General features: G+C 65.1%; 1 protein-coding gene across 3 annotated transcripts in view; it reads left to right on the top strand.

The window, feature by feature from the left end:
• WWP2 (WW domain containing E3 ubiquitin protein ligase 2) overlaps positions 1–18,327 on the top strand; it is a 36,002-nt gene extending 17,675 nt beyond the window's left edge. For 2 of the 3 annotated variants that reach the window (XM_040571672.1, XM_040571673.1), the window contains exons 9-24: positions 3,368–3,457; positions 5,515–5,689; positions 8,173–8,227; positions 10,185–10,266; positions 10,736–10,864; positions 11,215–11,293; positions 11,407–11,478; positions 11,558–11,646; positions 12,856–13,015; positions 13,909–14,042; positions 14,157–14,297; positions 14,815–14,935; positions 15,282–15,386; positions 15,560–15,656; positions 16,535–16,607; positions 16,826–18,327. In XM_040571672.1, the coding sequence (XP_040427606.1) occupies positions 3,368–3,457; positions 5,515–5,689; positions 8,173–8,227; positions 10,185–10,266; positions 10,736–10,864; positions 11,215–11,293; positions 11,407–11,478; positions 11,558–11,646; positions 12,856–13,015; positions 13,909–14,042; positions 14,157–14,297; positions 14,815–14,935; positions 15,282–15,386; positions 15,560–15,656; positions 16,535–16,607; positions 16,826–16,925 (1,702 nt within the window). In that variant the 3' untranslated portion in view covers positions 16,926–18,327. Of the gene's footprint in view, positions 1–3,367; positions 3,458–5,514; positions 5,690–7,760; positions 7,945–8,172; positions 8,228–10,184; positions 10,267–10,735; positions 10,865–11,214; positions 11,294–11,406; positions 11,479–11,557; positions 11,647–12,855; positions 13,016–13,908; positions 14,043–14,156; positions 14,298–14,814; positions 14,936–15,281; positions 15,387–15,559; positions 15,657–16,534; positions 16,608–16,825 lie in introns of those variants that run through there. The other variant, XM_040571674.1, reaches the window with a different exon arrangement.
• Positions 18,328–18,585: the final 258 nt, after the last annotated feature.

Here is an 18,585-nt window from a genome sequence, read left to right as displayed (position 1 = left end):
GGGTGTGTGAGGGTTACTGTTCTCGGGCCTGGGCGCTTCCTGTTTCCAGGCAGCTGGAAAAGTCCAGTGCTCTGAAAAAGGTCTTTATTCCAGCTCGTGCCCCTCTCTGCACCTACCAGACAGGCGGGAGGGCTCCTTCTCCCTAACTCTGCCTGCCCAAGGTGGAAGGAGGCTGCCTTTGGCACCTTGAATTCCCCTCCCTGCCTCTCCTGCCCATGGGATCTGTGTCGGGGAAGGGAGCAGCAACATCTCGCGTGCGCTGTCCCAGTTACGTGCTTGTGCCAGGCTGGCTGGCGCAGCTGCTGACCCGCTGTCAGGTGGAGGCCGAGCAGCGAGGTCTGCGAGGTGACGGGGGCAGAGAGCTGGGTCTGGCCGTGTTCCCCCACCGTGAGCCTTCCCCTGAGAGCGGCCGGAGTCGTCTGCCTTGGCTAAACAGAGCCTGCAGCAGGGCTGAGGCATGGGGACGTGTAGATGAGCTGCTGGGCATCTCCCGGGACCTGATCCGGAGACGCCGCTTCGTGGCTGGCTCGCCACCAGGGTGTTGCTCTGACTGGCGGTTTGGGGCCCGGCGCGGGAGGTGGGGATGCGGCTGGCTGGCTCGGAGCAGGCAGCGATGCCTCAGGCAGGAGGGATGCAGACACAGCCAGGCCGCTTCAGCGCCGTGTGGGACAGACCCTCGCTGGCCCAGCTCCTGCGCGCTGTGAGCAACCCCTCGGGTCCCCTGCAGAGCTGCCTCTTGCTCCGCTGCTGGGGAGCCGTCGTGTCGCCCTCCCCTCCGAGAAGCCTCCAGAAATGTGTTTTTTCTGCAGACTCATTCTCTGAGCGTCTCCTTCTGTCAGTGGGAGCAGGGGGAGCACTCGTGCTCTGCTGCTGGGGGGGCAGGAGCGGCTCCGAGCCCGGGGTCGCCGTGCGCCCGTGCTGCCCGCTCCGGCAGCCCAGCACGGCTGGGTTCACGTGGGGATTCGGAGCTATTTGTTGTGCTCAGAGAGCTGCCTCTGAACGTCTGCACCAGGTGTGGTGGGCACAGAGGCATCTCACATACAACTGGGAGTCTGTTTTGGGGGCCGGAGGATGCTGGACGGTGTCCTGAATAATTCCAGCCCCGGCGGTGCCCAGAGCCCTCCCTAACCCCTCCCGGCCGGTGCGGCGCGCGTTTCTTCCCAGGTCTGGGGAGCGTCTGCGATGCCAGAGCAGCTCAAAGCCTCCAGCACGGGGTCCTGGCTCTCCCGTGGGGTGCCCGAGCTGGCCGATCGCGACGGGGGCCACGAGAGCCGCTGGCTCCTGCATCTGGTTCCTATCAGCGATGATCCTGCGCGGGGACAGGCGGCCGTTGCCGCGCTGTGTACACAGCCCCGTCTCGCGCGCACAAAGGGGCGCATTATGCTGCCTGGCAGAAGGCACGGGGCTGTGGTTTCTTACATAAGGAGGGCGTTTTGTTTGGACTGCAGGGTTGCCTCGGCCCTGCCGCTTCGCACCGGCCGTGGCTCCCCGCGTGCACCGCTCGCCTCTCCCGCAGCGGTGCCGGCACGCCACGCGCGCCACGCTGGTGGTGGCTGCGTGCTGGGGTGAGAGCTCACCCGGCTGGGCTCTGCTAACCCTCTTGGTAGGCGGGGAGTGGGGAGCTCGGAGAGGCCGAGGCTCGTGGGGAGCTGCCGAGGTGACCCGGGCAGCCGCAGGCTGTCCTGAGCGCCGCGTGTCCCGGGCTGTTGTGTCAGCGATGGTGACAGCGGGCGCAGCGTGCTGCTTGCGGTTACTGCTGGTGGCAGTGAAACGCCGGGTTGCAGGGCAGAGCAGCACGCGGCAAATTTACCTTTCGGAGCTCCGAGGAGCGCGTGAGCTTGTGGCCTGTTCACGGGGGTGTGACACGGGGACAGTGGCCACCAGTCGCTGCCGCCACCAGCGGCAATCCTCAGTCCTGCACGGCTCTCTGCAGTCGTGGTGGCGCCCAGTGGGTAGCTGTGAGGGCTCCAGACTCCCCCTGCCTTGGAGGAGCCCTCATGGTGCCATTTCTCATCTCCGTAGCCCAGAATTAGTACCTGGGGGCTTGACCCCCTTGTCGTAAGGGACTTCCAAGTCCTCAGAGTCCACTCTGTTGGGGAAGCCCACGGGGAGGCAGCCAGCGGCCCCGCGTACGTGGGGCAGTCTCTGCCCCGTGACTCGGGGACAGTTCGGGTCCTCAGCTGCTGGGGTTGGAAATGCCGCTGAAACCCCAGGTCGCAGCAGCGCACGGTGATGGCTCCCGGAGCAGACGTCGCTGCTTGGTGTGAATCTGACCCTGGGGGGCTCGAGGGTGCGCAGGGGTGGTGCAGAGCCTGGCGCTGGGCACTGGTGTTTGCAGCATCGCCGTCACGAGCGCCGGGCGCCAGCCGTGTTCGTTCAGCTGCTGTCCCGGAGTTGCAACAGAAGCTAGTATGTTAATTTCCTAGGGTTTTTGCGATGATTAATTGAGACCGAAGGCTGACTGGGAGGGAGACCCGGGGGAGCAGGAGCGTGGCAGCAGAGCCCTTGATCTGTCAGCAGCCGCGCACTCGCCCTCTGCCGCGGAGGAAAGGACGAAGCGCGGCGCTCTGCGGAGGCTTCGCGTTTGCCAGGGCGCAAACCTGGATGAATGACTGGGGGCAAAGAAGGGGTTCGGTGCCGCTGTGTAACACCAGGCCTCCCCACCGCGCCCGCTCCCCCGAGGGGCCGCCTCCCAGCCCAGCGCCGGGTGGACGCGGCGCTCCTGAGAGGCGTCTGTCAGCGGCCAGCAGCGCGGCTGCCAAGGAAAAATCCCAGCCCCAGCCCAAACTCAAAGGCTCCCCTTTAAAGATGCATTAAGAGAAGCTAAACAAAAACTGCATCAGAAACTCGCGGGGCATGAAACTGACCCTGAGTGAAATCTTACACCGACCCTCCTTCTCTCTGAGGGGATCAGGAATTTACGCCCCGAGTTCGGCCCGTTCTCAGCACGCAGGCTGCTGCAGCACCTCGATGGGCGTTGTGCAGCAAGCCCCGATACCTGCTGCCCGTACCTGCTGTCGGGCTGGTTTAAATGAAGCCTGAAGCACTGTGGCTGAGCCGTGCTAGGAGGGTTACTGACCCCCCAGCTGCAGCTCTCTGGATGTTCTCGCTCAGAAGGTGACCGGTAATTGCTCGCAGCTCGCTGCTCCGTGGGGGAGGCTGCTGGGCGCAGGGCAGCAGCCCAGGGAGGCTGTTGGGGCTGGGTTGTAGATGTAGATGTAGAAAAGATGCGCCACGTCCCCTCCTGCTGGAGCCACGCACGGTGTGGTCCGACGCCGGGGGGCAGCCGGCTTTGGTGGCTGCACCTCTGCCGGGGTTCGGTCCCGGTGCCAGCCCTCACCAACCGTCCCATAATTGTCTTTTCCAGGTGGGAGCAGCGGGAGCTGCCAAACGGCAGAGTCTACTACGTAGACCATAACAACAAGACCACCACGTGGGAACGACCGCTCCCTCCGGGGTAAGGGGCCGCGGGCAGGCGGTGCCTCGTGCTGAGCGCCTTCGTGTAGCCGGCGCTCGGGAGTCTGCAAGAGAGGGGAGGTGGGGTGCTGGGAGGAAGGTCTCCTCATTCCTGAGGAGAAATGGGCTGAGATGCAGGAGCGTTAACCGGCCTGAAAGCACACCCTGTGTCCTCTGGAGGCCTTTTCTTCAGAAACGATGAAAAGAGCTTTCTATCTGTTGTGCCGTGACCTCCGGTAGGGGATTATTTTCTTAACCAGTCTGTGGAAATCGGGGAGCAGTGGAGCAGCAGCGGAACCATTTGCAGGCAGTGAGCCTTTGAGATGGGCGCCTGCAAAGGCCCCGGGAGGACGAGGAGCAGGGAGGGGATAGGCCTCGCGTCACCTGGAAAAACGGATGCCTCCTGAAGAGGGATGACATGGGAGGGCTGAACTCCTGGTGAGCAGGAGCAGGCACGCGCCGTGTGCCCCAAACCTGGAGCTGGACCTTGGCCTCTCACAGGGGCCCCTCACCTTCCTGGCAGCCGCATCGGGTCTGCTCGTTCTCCAGCAGATGCTGCTCGGCTCCGAGAGCTGCAGGAAGAGCCCTGCGGAACTCGTGTGCAGGGAGGCCGCTCTTCCAGCAGGAGTAAACAGTCCTCAGGTCACGGAGGCTGCGTGTAACCCTCGGGGTCCGTGTGCTTTCCAGAAGCCTGTTGAATTCTCACCTCTTCTTTGTGCTGCAGAAGGAGCAGTCAGCACAGGCATGCTGTTGTTGTTCTCTAGGCTGTTTGTTCAAGGCTGGAATGAGCGAAGTGTGCTCTAACGGCCGGTGTAACGTGTGAGTGTGAAATGCAAGCCCAGCCTGTTTTCCTCCGCGGGAGCCCCCGAGTTCCTGGGGTCACCCAGTGCCTTCAGCCAGGCTGTGATCTCTGCAGCCTTCCCTCCCGCTTTCTGATCCCCTAGCAGCTTAAAATCCCTCTGGCGTTAAGGGGGAGGCTGTTACCTGGAAGGTGGCTTTGGGAGTACCCCGGGCGTGCTCCTATCCTGCTACACAGGTCTCCGCCGCAGTGCTGCTGTCGGAGGCCGGCTCTCTCGAGGCCTCCTGGTGTTACCTCTCGGCACCTCCCAGCCGCGTGGGGAGCTGCTTCAGGTCCTCACAGGCTTTTCTGTTCCCTAGTGGTGGAGCTTACCTTGTCCGAGGGAACCCTTCAGCCATGAAATTGGTTGTCCTGGAGTTGGGAGCAGAGCCCTCGTGCTGAAGGGTGGTGCTTGATCTTGTGAGAGCGAGTGTCTGGGGTCAGCCTGTGGCAGTACGAAATGAAAGTCGGTCTCCATAGGTGAACCAGGGCCCCAGCAGCTCCGTCTGCCTCCGTTGGAGGACTATCAGCTGCTTTTTTTGCTATGTTTCTGGAGGCCGTTGAGCCCATGAAGCGCTTCTGAGAGCCAGAGCTTGGTCGTGAATCCTCCGCTGAGCCACTGCGTGCAGAGCTCGAGGGGGGCTTTGGCAGCAGGTTGAGTGCCTCGCGACCCAAGCGAGGCTCCTCGGTTGTGCTTTCAGCACGTGCTGGGGCAGCAGCTCAGTGTGCTCAAGCTGTGGCTGCAGGTCCAGGGCCCTGGAGCCAGCCCTCAGGCGAGGGCAGTGGGAGATTGCTCAGTGCCGGATCCTGTTGGGTGCCCTCTGCCGTTCCTCCCAGCCTTCCCGGGGCTCTGCTGTCCCCATGCCTTCGCACCCGCGTTAGTACTGGGATGGTGCCTGAGCTAAGCCCGGGGTGGAACCTCTTTGGGCTCGTTGTCACAATGTCCTTTGGTGCTGTGGTGGTCAGGAGGGGCTCTCTGGGGCAGCCGCCGATCTCCTGAGGGGCTTTTGAGCAGCCTGGTGCCGTGTGTTCGGGCTCTGAGCAGCAGGGGAAGGAGTGCTGGGGGAAGCGGGGTGGTGGTGTGCACACCACTTTGGCGTGGAGTCCCTTGGAGATAGAAGGGGTCAGGCCCTAAAGCACTGAAACCAGGGCTGGAAGGTCCCAGCGAGCCCCTGTCCCGAGGGAGGACAGTCAGTGACATCTTCTCGTGGCGCTTCCAGGTGGGAGAAGCGCGTGGACCCGAGGGGCCGGTACTACTATGTGGACCACAACACCCGGACCACCACGTGGCAGCGCCCCACAGCCGAGTACGTCAGGAACTACGAGCAGTGGCAGTCCCAGCGAAACCAGCTCCAAGGAGCCATGCAGCAGTTCAGCCAAAGATTCCTGTACCAGGTGAGAGTTGGGGGCCGCGGCAGGAGCTGCACCCAGGGCTGGCACGGCGAGGGCTGCCAAGGCACCCGGAACGAGCGCTGCCGGGCTCCGCAAGCTCCCTGCTGCTGCTTCCCTTGCTTCTTCCCCCTGCTCATGGTTTGGGTGAGCGCCCTCTGATAAGCAGGGCTGTGCCGACGGCCAGCATGCGGCAAACTGAGCCCCTCTGGAGCCTTTCCAGCTCCCGGGCAGCGATGTCCCCGTGCTCTGGTGTCAGCCAGCCCTGTGCCTCGTGGGGCTTTACCGCAGTGTGAAACCCTGCTCTTGGCAGGGCCGGAGAGCTCTGGGGGGCAGGTGCAGAGCTGATGTGCAGCGCAGGGCGTCCAGCTTCTTGCTGACGCTTAGCTCCTCTCTGAGGCCTCCCAGCACCGTGCAGAAGCACTGCCAGTGCCAGTGCAAGCTCCGTGCCCTAGTGAGGAGCTTGGGTGTCTCTGCAGGGGGGAAGCAGACAGAGGTTGTGGTCAGTCCCGTGAGCTGGGACTGGGGCTGTGCCCCCGCAGGGGGTGTGGGAGGCGGCCCTGCTGGATTCCTGCCCCTGCCCATCTCTGGGCAGCCCTTCCAGGCCTCTCGGAGGGAGCTGCGCTACCATGTCCCCCCTGCCCTTGGCACGCTGTCCGCAGGGGCAGCAGGAGGGGGCTTCCACCGAGGCCGAGTCGTGCTCCGAGCCTGTCGCTGCTCACTCCACTGCCAGCGCTGCCTTTGGAGCTGCTCCAGCGCCGCGCGACTCGCCCTGGCTGGGCTCTGCAGAGTGCCGAGGGAGGGACTCGCACTCCAAATTTAGCCTGATGAAACGATTGTACTTTGCGTTTCAAGCTTTCTCCTGCCAGCGGCGATGGCTTCTGCTGCGCCTCCTTCCCCCAGGGGCTCTCTGCTTCTCGTTGCCCTCCTGTCTCCAGCACCCACCTGCCCTCCGTGCGGAGAGACGAGGCGCTGAGCGGTGCCGCACCCCTGGGCGACGCGGTGCCCTCGTGGTGCAGCCCCTGCAGGGAGCCCAGCTCCGGGGCTGGCTGCGGGCAGGGTCCCTGTGCCAGCAGGCTGGGAGCAGCATCCCCCGTGCCCGGGGGTCTCGCTGGCCCAGGGTCGTTCCTGGGGGCTGCGGAGAGCTGCGGGAGGGCTGGCTCCTGGAGCTCTGCCCCAGGCTCTTGTCTCTCTGCCCTGTTTGTTTTAATTAGTTATTTTTAGGTCGCAGTGAGGTGATACCTCTGGACGTGCCTCAGCTGTGTCAGGCCAGCCTGTCTGGGTAGGGAGGGAGCGGAGGCTGCCCAAGGCACGCCGTGCTGTGCTGTGCCGTGCCGTGCCGGCCGCTGCCAGGGCGGTGCCTCCTGCGCCCCTCTCCTTGTGCGTGGGGCAGGGGGCGAGAGAAGAAGCCAGGAGGCATGGGTCGCCCTGTCCCCAGCACACCCTAGGGCATCCCCCAGGGTGCTGGGCTGGCCCCAGGTGCTGGCGCCCATCCCAGTGGGGTGGGGGGTCCCGGCACCCCGAGTACCCAGGCCTGGCGCTGCCCTGTCCCCAGGGAGGCTGCAGGCCTGGCTCCGCTGCTGCCCCCAGCACGGGGCTGGGACGCTGGCCCCGCCGGGACGCTCGGCCCCTCTCCAGCGGCTGGGTTTTAGGAGGTACACTGAAAAGGCCTTTTGGTAACAACGCGCGTCTTATTTAACCATTACAAGCGCTCGCGGGCCTCCTTCTCCCCTGGAGCCCCAACTGTCGGGGCCGTGCCTCCGTCCCCGGGGACCTCCAGCGGAGCCGGAGTCGGGGGGCTGTGATGGCACCCCCCGCTTCAGGCTGGGTGACGGCCGCTGGCGCTGCCCGCCCGGGGAGGAAGAAGAAAGGTGCTTTGTGCTGGGGCCCCCAACCTGCCGGGGGGGCTGGGGGCGCGGGGAGCCGCCCGTCTGCGCAGGCATGAATGTGCCCTCAGTGCAGCGCATCCCGCAGCCCGCTCGCTGCCCGGGGAGGAGGGGGGCCGCGGGCCCCGCCAGGAAGCGCTGGGCGTGGACAGGGCTTGTGGGAATGATTTCATTGGAAAGGCCTGCGATATTTTTTCCCTCTTGTGTGTGGTTCTTGGAGGAGGCTGGAGGTGTATCTGATGGGGACGGTCGCCCGGGCCAGCGGGAGCCGAGCGGCCGCGCACATCTGGAGGCTGCGGCGCGGTCCCGCTCCTCTCCCTGTGCCGCGCGTGGCCCCTGCCCTGCCGCCCCCTTGGCCGCCCCAGCCTCTGTTTGGTTTGTGCTTTTTTTTTTTTTTAACACCCCCTGAGTGTGCAAGTTTTTTTTTTTTGTTTGTTTGTTTGTTTTTTCAGTTCTTTGGGAGCAGCTTCTCCCTGCCGGGAGCTGCGGGCCCAGGGGAGGCGAGTGCAGAGCGGAGGCTGTTGGGCTTTGCCCCCGCCCCGCTGCTCCCGCTCGTCCGTGCCCTGATTTTTATTTTGTATTTTTGCCCTCTCTTGTCTCTAGTCGTCCGGCGCCCCGTCCGACAATGATCCTCTCGGCCCCCTTCCTCCCGGCTGGGGTAAGTACGGAGTCTCCTCACCTGCCTGTGCCACCCCCAGCCGTCGGGAGGCTGTCGCCCGCCTCTGCCCCGGGCCAGGGGTACCCTCGGTGGGGACGCAGCGCTCCCGGTGCTCCGCTGCGTGTGGGGCTGAGGCTGCCCATGACTAGCTCAATCTCTGATTTGAAATCCAGCTTTTTTCCCTTTTTCTTTCCCCTTCTTTTTTCTCTTTTCCTGGAGGAGTTCCCAGCTCTCTCTCTCTGCTACTGAATGCAGAAGTGTTTGTGGTTGTTCTTTGGACTGGGGGAGAGGCTGGGGATCCAACTCCTCGCTTGTCCCCGGAGTCCTGTGCCGAGCGGCGGCCTGTCCTGCTGCCACGCATGTGCCTCTCGGGATGCTCTGCCCCGGGCCGCAGTGGGGCTTCAGCCCTGTCCCCGTGTCCCAAGTGCTGCTGCCGCCCCCGGGACTCTGTTGGGCCGTGGCCGGGCTGGCCGGGGGCCTTGGTGTGCCTGAGCTGGGGAGGGCTGGTGGTGAGGGTGGCGGGTGTCTGGTGGGATGGAGGGGACGTTAATGGGAGCGCTGGGGAAGGGGTAAGTGGGGACGCTGGGTGCTGGGACATCCTGCAAGGCCCCTGTGCCACCCCCAGGGAGGAGAGGGCCCCTCTCCTGGCTGTCAGTGCCTCCCAGCCCTGGTGCTGCACACCGTGGGGCAGTGCTGTGCTCTGCCAGGGCTGGCAGAGAGCGGACCCCTGCAGGGAGCCAGACAGGGAATAAAGGGTGCAGGGTGCTTGGGGCAGGGCATCGAGGGGCTGGGCTGCTGAGGGGGTCTCCAGGGGGCAGGGCTGGGACTCGGCGAGGGCAGTGCTGGAGCCTTTGCTGCTGGAATGGGTGACCCAGCTCCTGCGTCAGCTGGGTGAGCCCGCTCGGGAGCGGCAGATGGGGTTCCTGGGGTGGATGCCGTCTTGGTCATCGTACGTGCCTCAGCCGGAGCCGGGAGCAGAAGTGCTAAAGCCCCCGTCCCCCATAGCTGCACCCGGTGCTTCTGCGGGGCTGGTGGCAGGAGTGCCCCGTCCCTGGGCTCCCGGGAGCCCCAAGTGTCCCGTCCCATCGGGGCACAGCGCTCTGACAGGGGGCTGGGGTGAAGGACGTGGATGGAGCGCTCTCCTCCATGCTTTGCTCCCCCCACTGGGCTCCCACCCCCCAAACCCGGGTTGGGAACCGCAGCCGCTTCCCACAGCCCTGCAGGAGCGGGACGGGGCTGTGGGAGGGGACACCGGGAGGGGACGGGGAGCGCGTGCAGGGCGTCCCTCCCGGCATGGAGCAGGGCTGCGTGCAGGGAGGGGTGCGCGGGGTGGGCCCCATCCCCGGGGGCTCAGGGGGTGCGCAGCGGGCGCAGGAATTGCCACCGGGATGGGACGTGGTGCCCGGCTGTGGCTGGGAGGCCCTGGCTGTTCAGTGCCCAACGGTGGGTGCCTGGGGTGGCACGGGGGGTGCCGGGGAGCCCACCCTGAGCGCGAGCCGCAGGCTTTGTGCACGACGAGGGTGGGGGGCTGCAGGCGCAGAGCCTGTCCCCCAGTGATGCTGGTGTGAGTGGTGCGTTTATTTTACGCCCACGTGTGCGCAGGCAGCGGCGCTGTGCAGGGAGGAAGCACCCCCCAAACCCATGTGGAGTGGTGCTGAGCTCCTGCAGCGCAGGTGTGAGAGGAGGGTGCGTGGCCGTGCGCAGCTCGTGTGCCAGCCCGGCAGCGTGTCAGCAGGGCCGGCCTCTGCCGTGCTGCCCGCGCACGGGCCTGGGGAGAGCGGGCCTTCCCCCAGGTACTGCGGCTTCTGCACGTAGCAGAAATGTAAAATTATTTATTTTGTCTTTTCCAAACAAATTGGGGCAGTGCAGGAGGGGAGGAGGGAGCCGACAAACTTCTCTAAGCTGCAAAGTCTGTTCCTGGGGCACCAGCTAACGCTTCCCCTCCGTTTTCTCCTAGAGAAGAGACAGGACAACGGGCGAGTGTATTACGTGAACCACAACACGCGGACCACCCAGTGGGAAGACCCTCGCACGCAGGGGTAGGAGCCCGAGGGACGGGCAGGGAGGTTCAGGGAGGCTGCTGGCGGTCTCTGAAGACGCATGCGCTGGGCTCCCAGGTGCTGAGCGGCGGCCGTGCGGTGGGGCTGAGCCTCCGAGGTCCTGCTGGGAGCTGAGCGCGGCGCGAGGGCTCTGAGAGACACAGGCAGTGACCGGGCGGCGGGGGAGCCGGGGAGGGTTGGGAACTGCGACCCCGGGCGCTGGGGGGAGCTGGGGCCGAGGTCAGGAAAGACAGCAGGGCTGTAAGGCGGGAAGAGGTGCTCTCCTCTCGCCATGCTGCCTGCCCGCAGGGCTCCTGCCTCGGGGCGCAGGCAGCTGCTTGCTAAGTCTGCCCCCTGAATCCTTTTGCCTGCCATGGAGCTGTAAACTCAAGGTAGTCCCCGAGGGCAGCGATCAGGAGCAGGGTGAGACCCCCAGGCGGCAGTTGGGTGACCCCTTCCTTGCCTGCAGGATGATCCAGGAGCCGCCCCTGCCGCCCGGCTGGGAGATGAAGTACACCAACGAGGGCGTGCGCTACTTCGTGGACCACAACACGCGCACCACCACCTTCAAGGACCCGCGCCCTGGATTCGAGTCCGGGTAAGTGCCGCTGGGCCAAGCCCTGGCTCTGCGCCCGGCGGGACAGCAGCGGGGCTGCGGCGCTCGGGGCTGGCGCTTGAGTCGCTTGCTCACAGCTCGTTCGTGTGGTCGCAACGCGGAGCGGGTGAAGTGGGTTGGCTTTGTTGCCAGCACACCCAGTAGTGGGTTTAGGGCCCTGTGTTTGGGTCTGATGGAGGAGAGCTCCCTGCGTGCAGCAGAGGTGAGCTGCAGCACAGAGCCTGTCCTCCCCCAGCGGGCGGTGAGGCTGCTGGGGCAGGGGCAGGGCAGCGGGTGCTGGAGCTGTCGGGCTGTGGGGCCGTGCCCTGACCCAGCCCCTGCTGCTTTCGCAGGAGCAAGCAGGGGGGATCGCCGGGGGCGTACGACCGGAGCTTTCGCTGGAAGTACCACCAGTTCCGCTTCCTCTGCCACGTGAGTAGAGCGGCGCGAGGCTGCTGTGCCCGCCGGCGCTCGGGGGCAGGCCGGGGATCGGGCAGCCGCTGTGCCGACCTGCACACGGCCTCCTGTCTGTGCCTTGCCCGCAGTCGAACGCCCTGCCCAGCCACGTGAAGATCAGCGTTTCCCGACAGACGCTCTTTGAGGACTCCTTCCAGCAGGTGAGGGGCGCGGAGCCCGGGGTGCGGAGCTGGCCCTTGCTGAGGGCCCGCGGTGACGCTTCCCCGTGCCTCCGCGCAGATCATGAACATGAAGCCGTACGACCTGCGGCGCCGCCTGTACATCATCATGCGGGGAGAGGAGGGCCTGGACTACGGCGGCATCGCCAGGTGAGCGCTGGTGTGCGGGGCTGCTGCTGCCGGGGCTGAGCCCTGCCTGGCGTGCGGCCCGTCAGGCGGCTGGGCTCGGGGTCCCCAGCCTCTCTGAGGGGAGCCAGAGGGCTTTGAGCTGGAAACTGTGAGCTTTGGGAAGGGTGAAACTCCTCCAAGGCGTTGTGCCAGCCTGTCCCCTGCAAAGGGAGGGCGTTGGGGCCCACCTGGGGCTCTCCATAGCCCCCAAGTGCCAACGCCAGTGCCCCGGGGCGATGGGTCGGGCTGCCTCTTCACCCCCCCGCGGGCTGGTGCACGGCTGACAGGCGCTGGCGTTTCTCGAGACAGTTGCTGTGTGCCAGGGCGGACGTGGCGGGACGCGGTTGCTGCCAGCCCGTAGCTGCCACCGCCCTGAGGAGAGTGCTGCGTGGCGCCGGGCTGCGCCTCCAGGTGGAGGGGAGAGAGCCCCGTGTCTGTCCTCTGTCCCCGTGTCCCCCGTCTGGCTCACCTGGGGTGTCCGGCCTGGTGCTGGGCTTCCCTCTGCCACCCTGCCACTCGTGCTCCCCCTCCTCCTCCGTGGTGCTGCTGCTGCTGGCTGTGGGGCAGGGCTGCTGCTCCCTCGTCTCTCCGTGTCCTGCCAGTGGTTTTACCCTATGGTAGGTTACGTCATGCTGTTCTACCACAGGGTAGAACCACGGACGGGATGCCGGGGCTGCCTCTGCGCCTGAGGACTGCCGTCTGCCCGCGGCCGGGGAGCGGAGCAAGGACAGCGGGGCCCGTCCTGCGCTGCTTCGGTTGGGCTTGGTGGGGAGTGTGGGAGGAGAGCGGGTGCCCACGGGCACGGGGTGTGTGTGCACAACCACGTGAGCGTGCACTTGTGTGTGTGAGAGACGGCCTGGGAGCGGCTGGGCTGCTCGGTGCCTGCCGGGATGCCTCCTGCTCCCAGCCGAGCTCCGTGCCCAGCAGGGTTTTTCTTTCTGATGTCTCCAAAAGCACTTCACAAACCATTTTCAGTACTTCTGTAAAGACAGCTGGACCCTGCGGTGCCCGATGCCCTCACCAGCTCACGGCAGGGCCCAGGAGCTGGGCGCTTGCTTTGTGCGGGCGTGCTGCAGAGGCCCAGGGGCTGTCCTGTCCCTGTCCCCTGCTCTGGGGTGAAGCCTCGACCGGCAGACCCAGCCTCCAGCGGCCGCAGGAGCCGCTGCTCACCGCTGTCTCCCTCTCCCCCAGGGAATGGTTCTTCCTCCTGTCCCACGAGGTGCTCAACCCCATGTACTGCCTCTTCGAGTACGCTGGCAAAAACAACTACTGCCTGCAGATCAACCCTGCCTCCTCCATCAACCCCGACCACCTCACCTATTTCCGCTTCATCGGCCGCTTCATTGCCATGGTAAGAGCCCGACGCGGCGGGGCAGGGCAGCCCCGCATGCCGCAGCCGAGCTGTGCCCAGCAGCCACCCCGTTACACCCTTTCCCGCTCGGGTGCTGGTCCCGAGAGTGGCCGTGGAGGGGTTGCACCAGAACGGGGCGACGTGCTGTAGGGCCGGGGACGGCTGCGGGGCCGAGGGGACCCCGCTCCCGGGGGCCGTGCTGCAGGGATGGCTCCAGGTCTTTGGCTGCCACCCCAGGTGCTGTCGGGTCTGCAGCTCCGCACTATTTTTAGCCCCAGCAGTGTGAGATTTTCCAGCTGCCCCGGCCCCGCCGTGGCTCCTCCCGTTCGTCTCGCCCTCCCCGGGGCCATTGTGCCTGCGATCTCCCGGCCCGGGTGGGCGCGGGGCTGCCGGGGGGTCCCGGCTCAGGGCAGGGTCTGGCCTGGGGACGCGAGGTGTGTGCGGGAGGCGGCTGCGCCCTGCCCGGGTCCCCCGCCTGTCCTGCCCTGCCCCGCGCCTCGCAGGATACCAATAAAACCCCAGACTATTACTCACCGCTGGGCTGTTCTAGACAAGCGTCTGCATTATTTTTGGCTGCCTTTGCCTTGGGGCTCCTGGAAGCCAGGGATTCAGGGAAGCCACAGCAGAGCTCTGTTTAAACAAGTGCTCTTAATAGAGCTGCGAGGGGAGAAGGAGACGCGGTGGAATTCGCGCTGGGGAGGGGAGAGGGGCTGCGCGCACGCCCCGCGCCGGGCGAGCCTCCCGCTGCATTTGCCAGCTGGGGGGGCACGGCGGGGGCTCCTGGCCGCGGGGAGCCGTTCCCTGTCCCCCGTGGCTGCAGTGGAGCGTTGTGTCCCTGCGGGTCCGTGCCGAGGCCCCCGTGACCCAGTGTCCCCCCCCCCCCCCCACCGCAGGCTCTGTATCACGGGAAGTTCATCGATACCGGCTTCACGCTCCCCTTCTACAAGCGGATGCTGAACAAGCGGCCCACGCTGAAGGACCTGGAATCCATCGACCCCGAGTTTTACAACTCCATCGTCTGGACCAAGTGAGTGCCTCACGCTCCTGGCCCGGGGCCGGGCCTGTGCTGGGGGAGGCAGCGCTCCTCCCGCCGCCCCTCGCGGTGCCTCGTCAGAAGTCACGTCCCGGTGTCCTCCTGCAGGGAGAACAGCCTGGAGGAGTGCGGCCTGGAGCTGTACTTCATCCAGGACATGGAGATCCTGGGCAAGGTGACCACCCATGAGCTGAAGGAGGGCGGTGAGAGCATCCGGGTGACGGAGGAGAACAAGGAGGAGTACATCATGTGAGTCTGGTCCTGATGCCCCCGCTGGGTGCCCGGCCCCCTGGCTTTAGGGCGGTTCTGGGGTGGGAACGTGGGGCTTGGGACGTGGCTGCTTCCCCTGGCTACGTGGCCTGCGACAAGTATGGGCTGGCGCGGTCACTGAGCTGCGCTGCGGTCTGGCTGGCTGCTGCTGGGCAGCTGCCAGTACTTTCAGGAAAGAGGAGAGGGGAGAGAGGGTGAGACTGCTCTCCCTGTCCCATGGCCGCTCACCCAGCGCTGGCTGGGGCTGCCTCTGTCCTGCGGGCGGCAGGCTGCAGCCAGGGATGTGGTTTGCGCCCCTCGTCCCCCCGATGGCTGCTGCTCTGTGCTCGGGGCTCCTGCTGGCTTTGGGGGCAGAGGGAGAGCTTGAGGGGGGCCCTGCCACGCACCCCTGCAGCTCCCTGGGCCTCCCGAGGCCGGCTGCCTCCCCGCCGGTGGGGAGGGACAGCAGTGGCCCCGGTGCCCCCCACTGCCTGCCGACCACCGCCTGCCTTCCCAGGCTGCTGACGGACTGGCGCTTCACGCGGGGCGTGGAGGAGCAGACCAAGGCCTTCCTGGACGGCTTCAACGAGGTGGTGCCGCTCGAGTGGCTGCGGTACTTCGACGAGAAGGAGCTGGAGGTGAGCTGGTGCCCTCGCTGGGAAGGGGAACGTGGAGGTAGCGGTGCTTCCACCCTGCTGCAGGCTGCCCCGGGCTGATGTGGGGAACGGCAGCACGGTGCTGGTGGGGTGCACGGGCTCTGCTCCCTCCAACCTCGGGCTCTGCCCGTCAGCTCTGTGCGCCCACCCGGTGGCGGGGTTTGCAGGGTTGCTTGTTGGGCCCATTACTGGGAAATTTCTCATCAGAAGCGAGGAATTCCTCCCGTGCCCTGTGCTGGAGCCTGTGCCTGGCGCAGCAGTCAGTGCTGCGACACGTGGGCGCGGGGCCTTGTTTCTGTCCCCCCTGCTGACTGTCCCCTGTCCCTAGCTGATGCTGTGCGGCATGCAGGAGATCGACATGAACGACTGGCAGAAGAACACCATCTACCGGCACTACACCAAGAACAGCAAGCAGATCCAGTGGTTCTGGCAGGTGAGCCCCAGCGCCTCCGTGTCCCCTGCGTGGGGCTGGGGCAGGCAGGGCCGGCCCGGAGCGCGGGGCGTACGCGGCAGGAGCGACACTGCAGGACGGTGCCCTGGCCCCGTCTGGATGTGGGGAGCGTGGGGGTGATGGGGGTCCCACTCCCTGGCGCGCTGTCCTCGCAGGTGGTGAAGGAGATGGACAACGAGAAGAGGATCCGGCTGCTGCAGTTCGTGACGGGGACCTGCCGCCTGCCGGTCGGGGGCTTCGCGGAGCTCATTGGTGTGTGTCCTGCTGCTCGGGTCGCCTGGGGGTCCCGGGAAGGCGGGGGGACGGCAGTCGTGCCCAGGGCTGGCTGCTGGGACCTGGTTTTCCACGTTTCCATCCCAGACTCGGGGGCACTTGGCAGCAGTGACGTAGCTGCGGTGACGTCCAGGCACAGTGGTTCGGTCTGGTGTGTGCTGTGCCGAGACAGATTCCTTAGGCTGAACCGTGCCACCACAGTTAGCTTTGTCGGTCCAGTTTGTAATGACATTCTGAATGGGATTTGAGTTTTTTTGACTTAATTTTGATTTTTTTGGGTGTGATGGAGCCCCTTTTCTAGAAACCCACAGCATGTGGCATTATTCTGCGCTTGTCCTTTGCTACTTCTGGGGCCCGTACCAGCCTCTCTGCCGTTTTCCTGGAACTGATGCAAGCGAAGCAGCTAACCTAGCCCATTTGTTTGTTCTGCCTGGTGCATTAGTTTTTTTCCAGGCCCCCGGAGCTCAGCCAGCAGTCACAATTTGTTAAAAAGCCACCTCGGTGACTCAGACCTCCTGAGCCAGGTCCTTGAGGACGCTTGGATGGACTCGCTCTGTCCAGCGGGGGCAGATCGCGCGCTTCCGCACTCGCTCTTTAACCACCCCACTTACGGTGATAGCAGCACGTCTCGTGTGCTGTGGATGTAGTTTTCAGCTGCTTCACTTTGTGTTTTTGTGCATCCTCTCTGCAAAGGGGTCAGAGCAGGCTGTCGGAGTGCTGCAGAGGATTTGTGCCCTCGTGGCTGTAGGACTGTCAGGGCGTGTGCCGATGGGATCTGCTGGCTGTAGTGGCACGTCAGGGTTTTCTTTTTCAGCTCCCGATCGTGTAATGAGATTTGCTCTGCTCATAATTAACAGGCAGCAACGGGCCCCAGAAATTCTGCATCGATAAAGTTGGCAAAGAGACGTGGCTGCCTCGGAGCCATACATGGTAAGTCATTTCTTCTCGGCACTGCGTGGGGACATCTGCTCGCGGTCCCTGCCTGGCTGTGCGGGGCCCCGGTGCCCCCTGTCCCATCCCCCCCACTGGAAGTCCCATGGGACGGAGCTGCTGAGGCCAGAGGGGCCCCACGGGGAGGGGTCCCTGCGGGGGGAGGAGGGCGGCAGAGGAATTGGGATCACTGTTCACAGCCTCTGTTGTCTCGGCAGCTTTAACCGCCTGGATTTGCCTCCGTACAAGAGCTACGAACAGCTGAAGGAGAAGCTGCTTTACGCCATCGAGGAGACGGAAGGATTTGGCCAGGAGTGATGGAGCCTCGGTGCTCTCCCAGCGACTCCGGAGGTGCCTGAGGCGGGGAGGGCCCCGAGTGCTGCCTGCCGCCGGGTGTCGCCTCGCGGGATGGTGTGCGGGCGGCTGCGGACTCTGCTCTTGTTCCTGTGCAAGACCTGCACTAACAGCCCTGGGGGAAACGGGTCCATGTGTGCCTCCCCAAATTAATCAGAGGTGTGATGGGGAGGTGGGTGCCAAAGCCTGTGTCCGCTCAGCCTGGGTGTGCTGCGTGCGCCTGGGCTCCCCGTCCCCCCTCACCCTGCTGGGAGTCCTGGGGGGCCCTGGGGTGGCTCGGGAATGACACCAGGGTCTGAGCTCCTGCCTGGTGGCGTGGTGGGGGCTGCGCTCCCCTGTCCCATGGCTGGTCAGTGTTAAAGGGGCTCCTCTGTGCCTGCAGAGGGGTGAGAAACCTCGCACTGAAGCGGTGTGTGCACCTGGAAACAGGCACGAACAACTTTAACTGTTGAGCTGGAGCCAAACCCCCTCATTTCTCTGCAGTTTTTCTCTCTGCTCCCTGTAGCTTCACTGAACTCCTTAGCTTGTGGCCGCAGGTCCCTGTGAGGGGACCCTGATGGACCCCACAGACCCCCCATGGGGAAAGGCACTTCTGCTGGAGCAGCAGCTTTGTCCAGGGGCTCTGACTTCTGGAGCCTGGCTGGGGCTTTTCCTAGATGCAGTTAAAGTGAGACCTGGTTTAGGTATGGGCTATTCCCACCCCCCAGTTTTTTCTGCCTTTCTGTGGCATTTTAGTAGATGCAGGTGAGGATGGGAAACGGCTCTCCAACTCTCAGGTGGTTGTGAAGATGTACGAGTTTGGGCCCTATCCTGCACCCAGCAAGGGTAACAGGGAGCCTGCAGCGGGTGCTGCTGGGGCCAGGGCACAGCACGGGCCGGGGCTGCCCCCAGACTGGCCCTGTCTGCTGCTCGGCTTTATTCACAAGCGTGAGGCCTCCGTGCTGTTGTATTTAATCCTGAAGTGGAGTGCTGCTCCCAGCTGGCGCTCTGCAGCGGGCACGGGGCTCGGTGGGGACAGCACGGCCACCCCCAGCACTCGCTTGGCTCGAGGGTCGGCCCAGATGTGCTGCGTTCCCTTTGCCACGGCCAGGCCGGTGTCAGAAGCTGCCGGAGCTGCGGTGAGGGCAGGACCAGGCCCCTGCCCTTGGTCCTGCTGTGTCCCCCGGGGCTCCTGGCAGCAGGGTCCCGGCTCTGGCACCGCGGGCATGGCCCCTGCGAGCGTTGGTGTGTAAATCTGTACATAAATGAAGTCTGTGGATACAAACCTCTGCAATAGCTTTTGACTGGTAACCGGATAGTTTTGTACTGCACCATCCTGCCTCAGTGATGCCGATTTCTTGTGCAATAAACGACAAGCAGCTGCCGAGGTGTGTGTCCCTGGCTGGTGTCACGGGGAGGACAGCCCCCTGCTCCTCCCAGGGCTGTGGCGAAGGTTTGGGTGCGGAATCAGGGCGATGCTGCTCCGGAGACGTCCTCGTCCCAGGCTGGGGCTGGACTTGGGCACCCTCAGTGCTGCCACTTCAGGAGTGGGGGGAGCTGGTGAGCCCTCAGCTCCGCTCGCAGCCAGCTCCGCGCTGCCCTCGGCTCTGTGGGCTGTGAGTGTGGCTGTGCAGGGGCAGCGGTG

The sequence above is a fragment of the Cygnus olor genome, chromosome 12, assembly GCF_009769625.2.
Source record: "Cygnus olor isolate bCygOlo1 chromosome 12, bCygOlo1.pri.v2, whole genome shotgun sequence".
NCBI classification, from domain to species: Eukaryota; Metazoa; Chordata; class Aves; order Anseriformes; family Anatidae; genus Cygnus; species Cygnus olor.
Note: the sequence above shows the minus strand (reverse complement) of the source record. Positions and strands in the feature narration are given on the sequence as shown.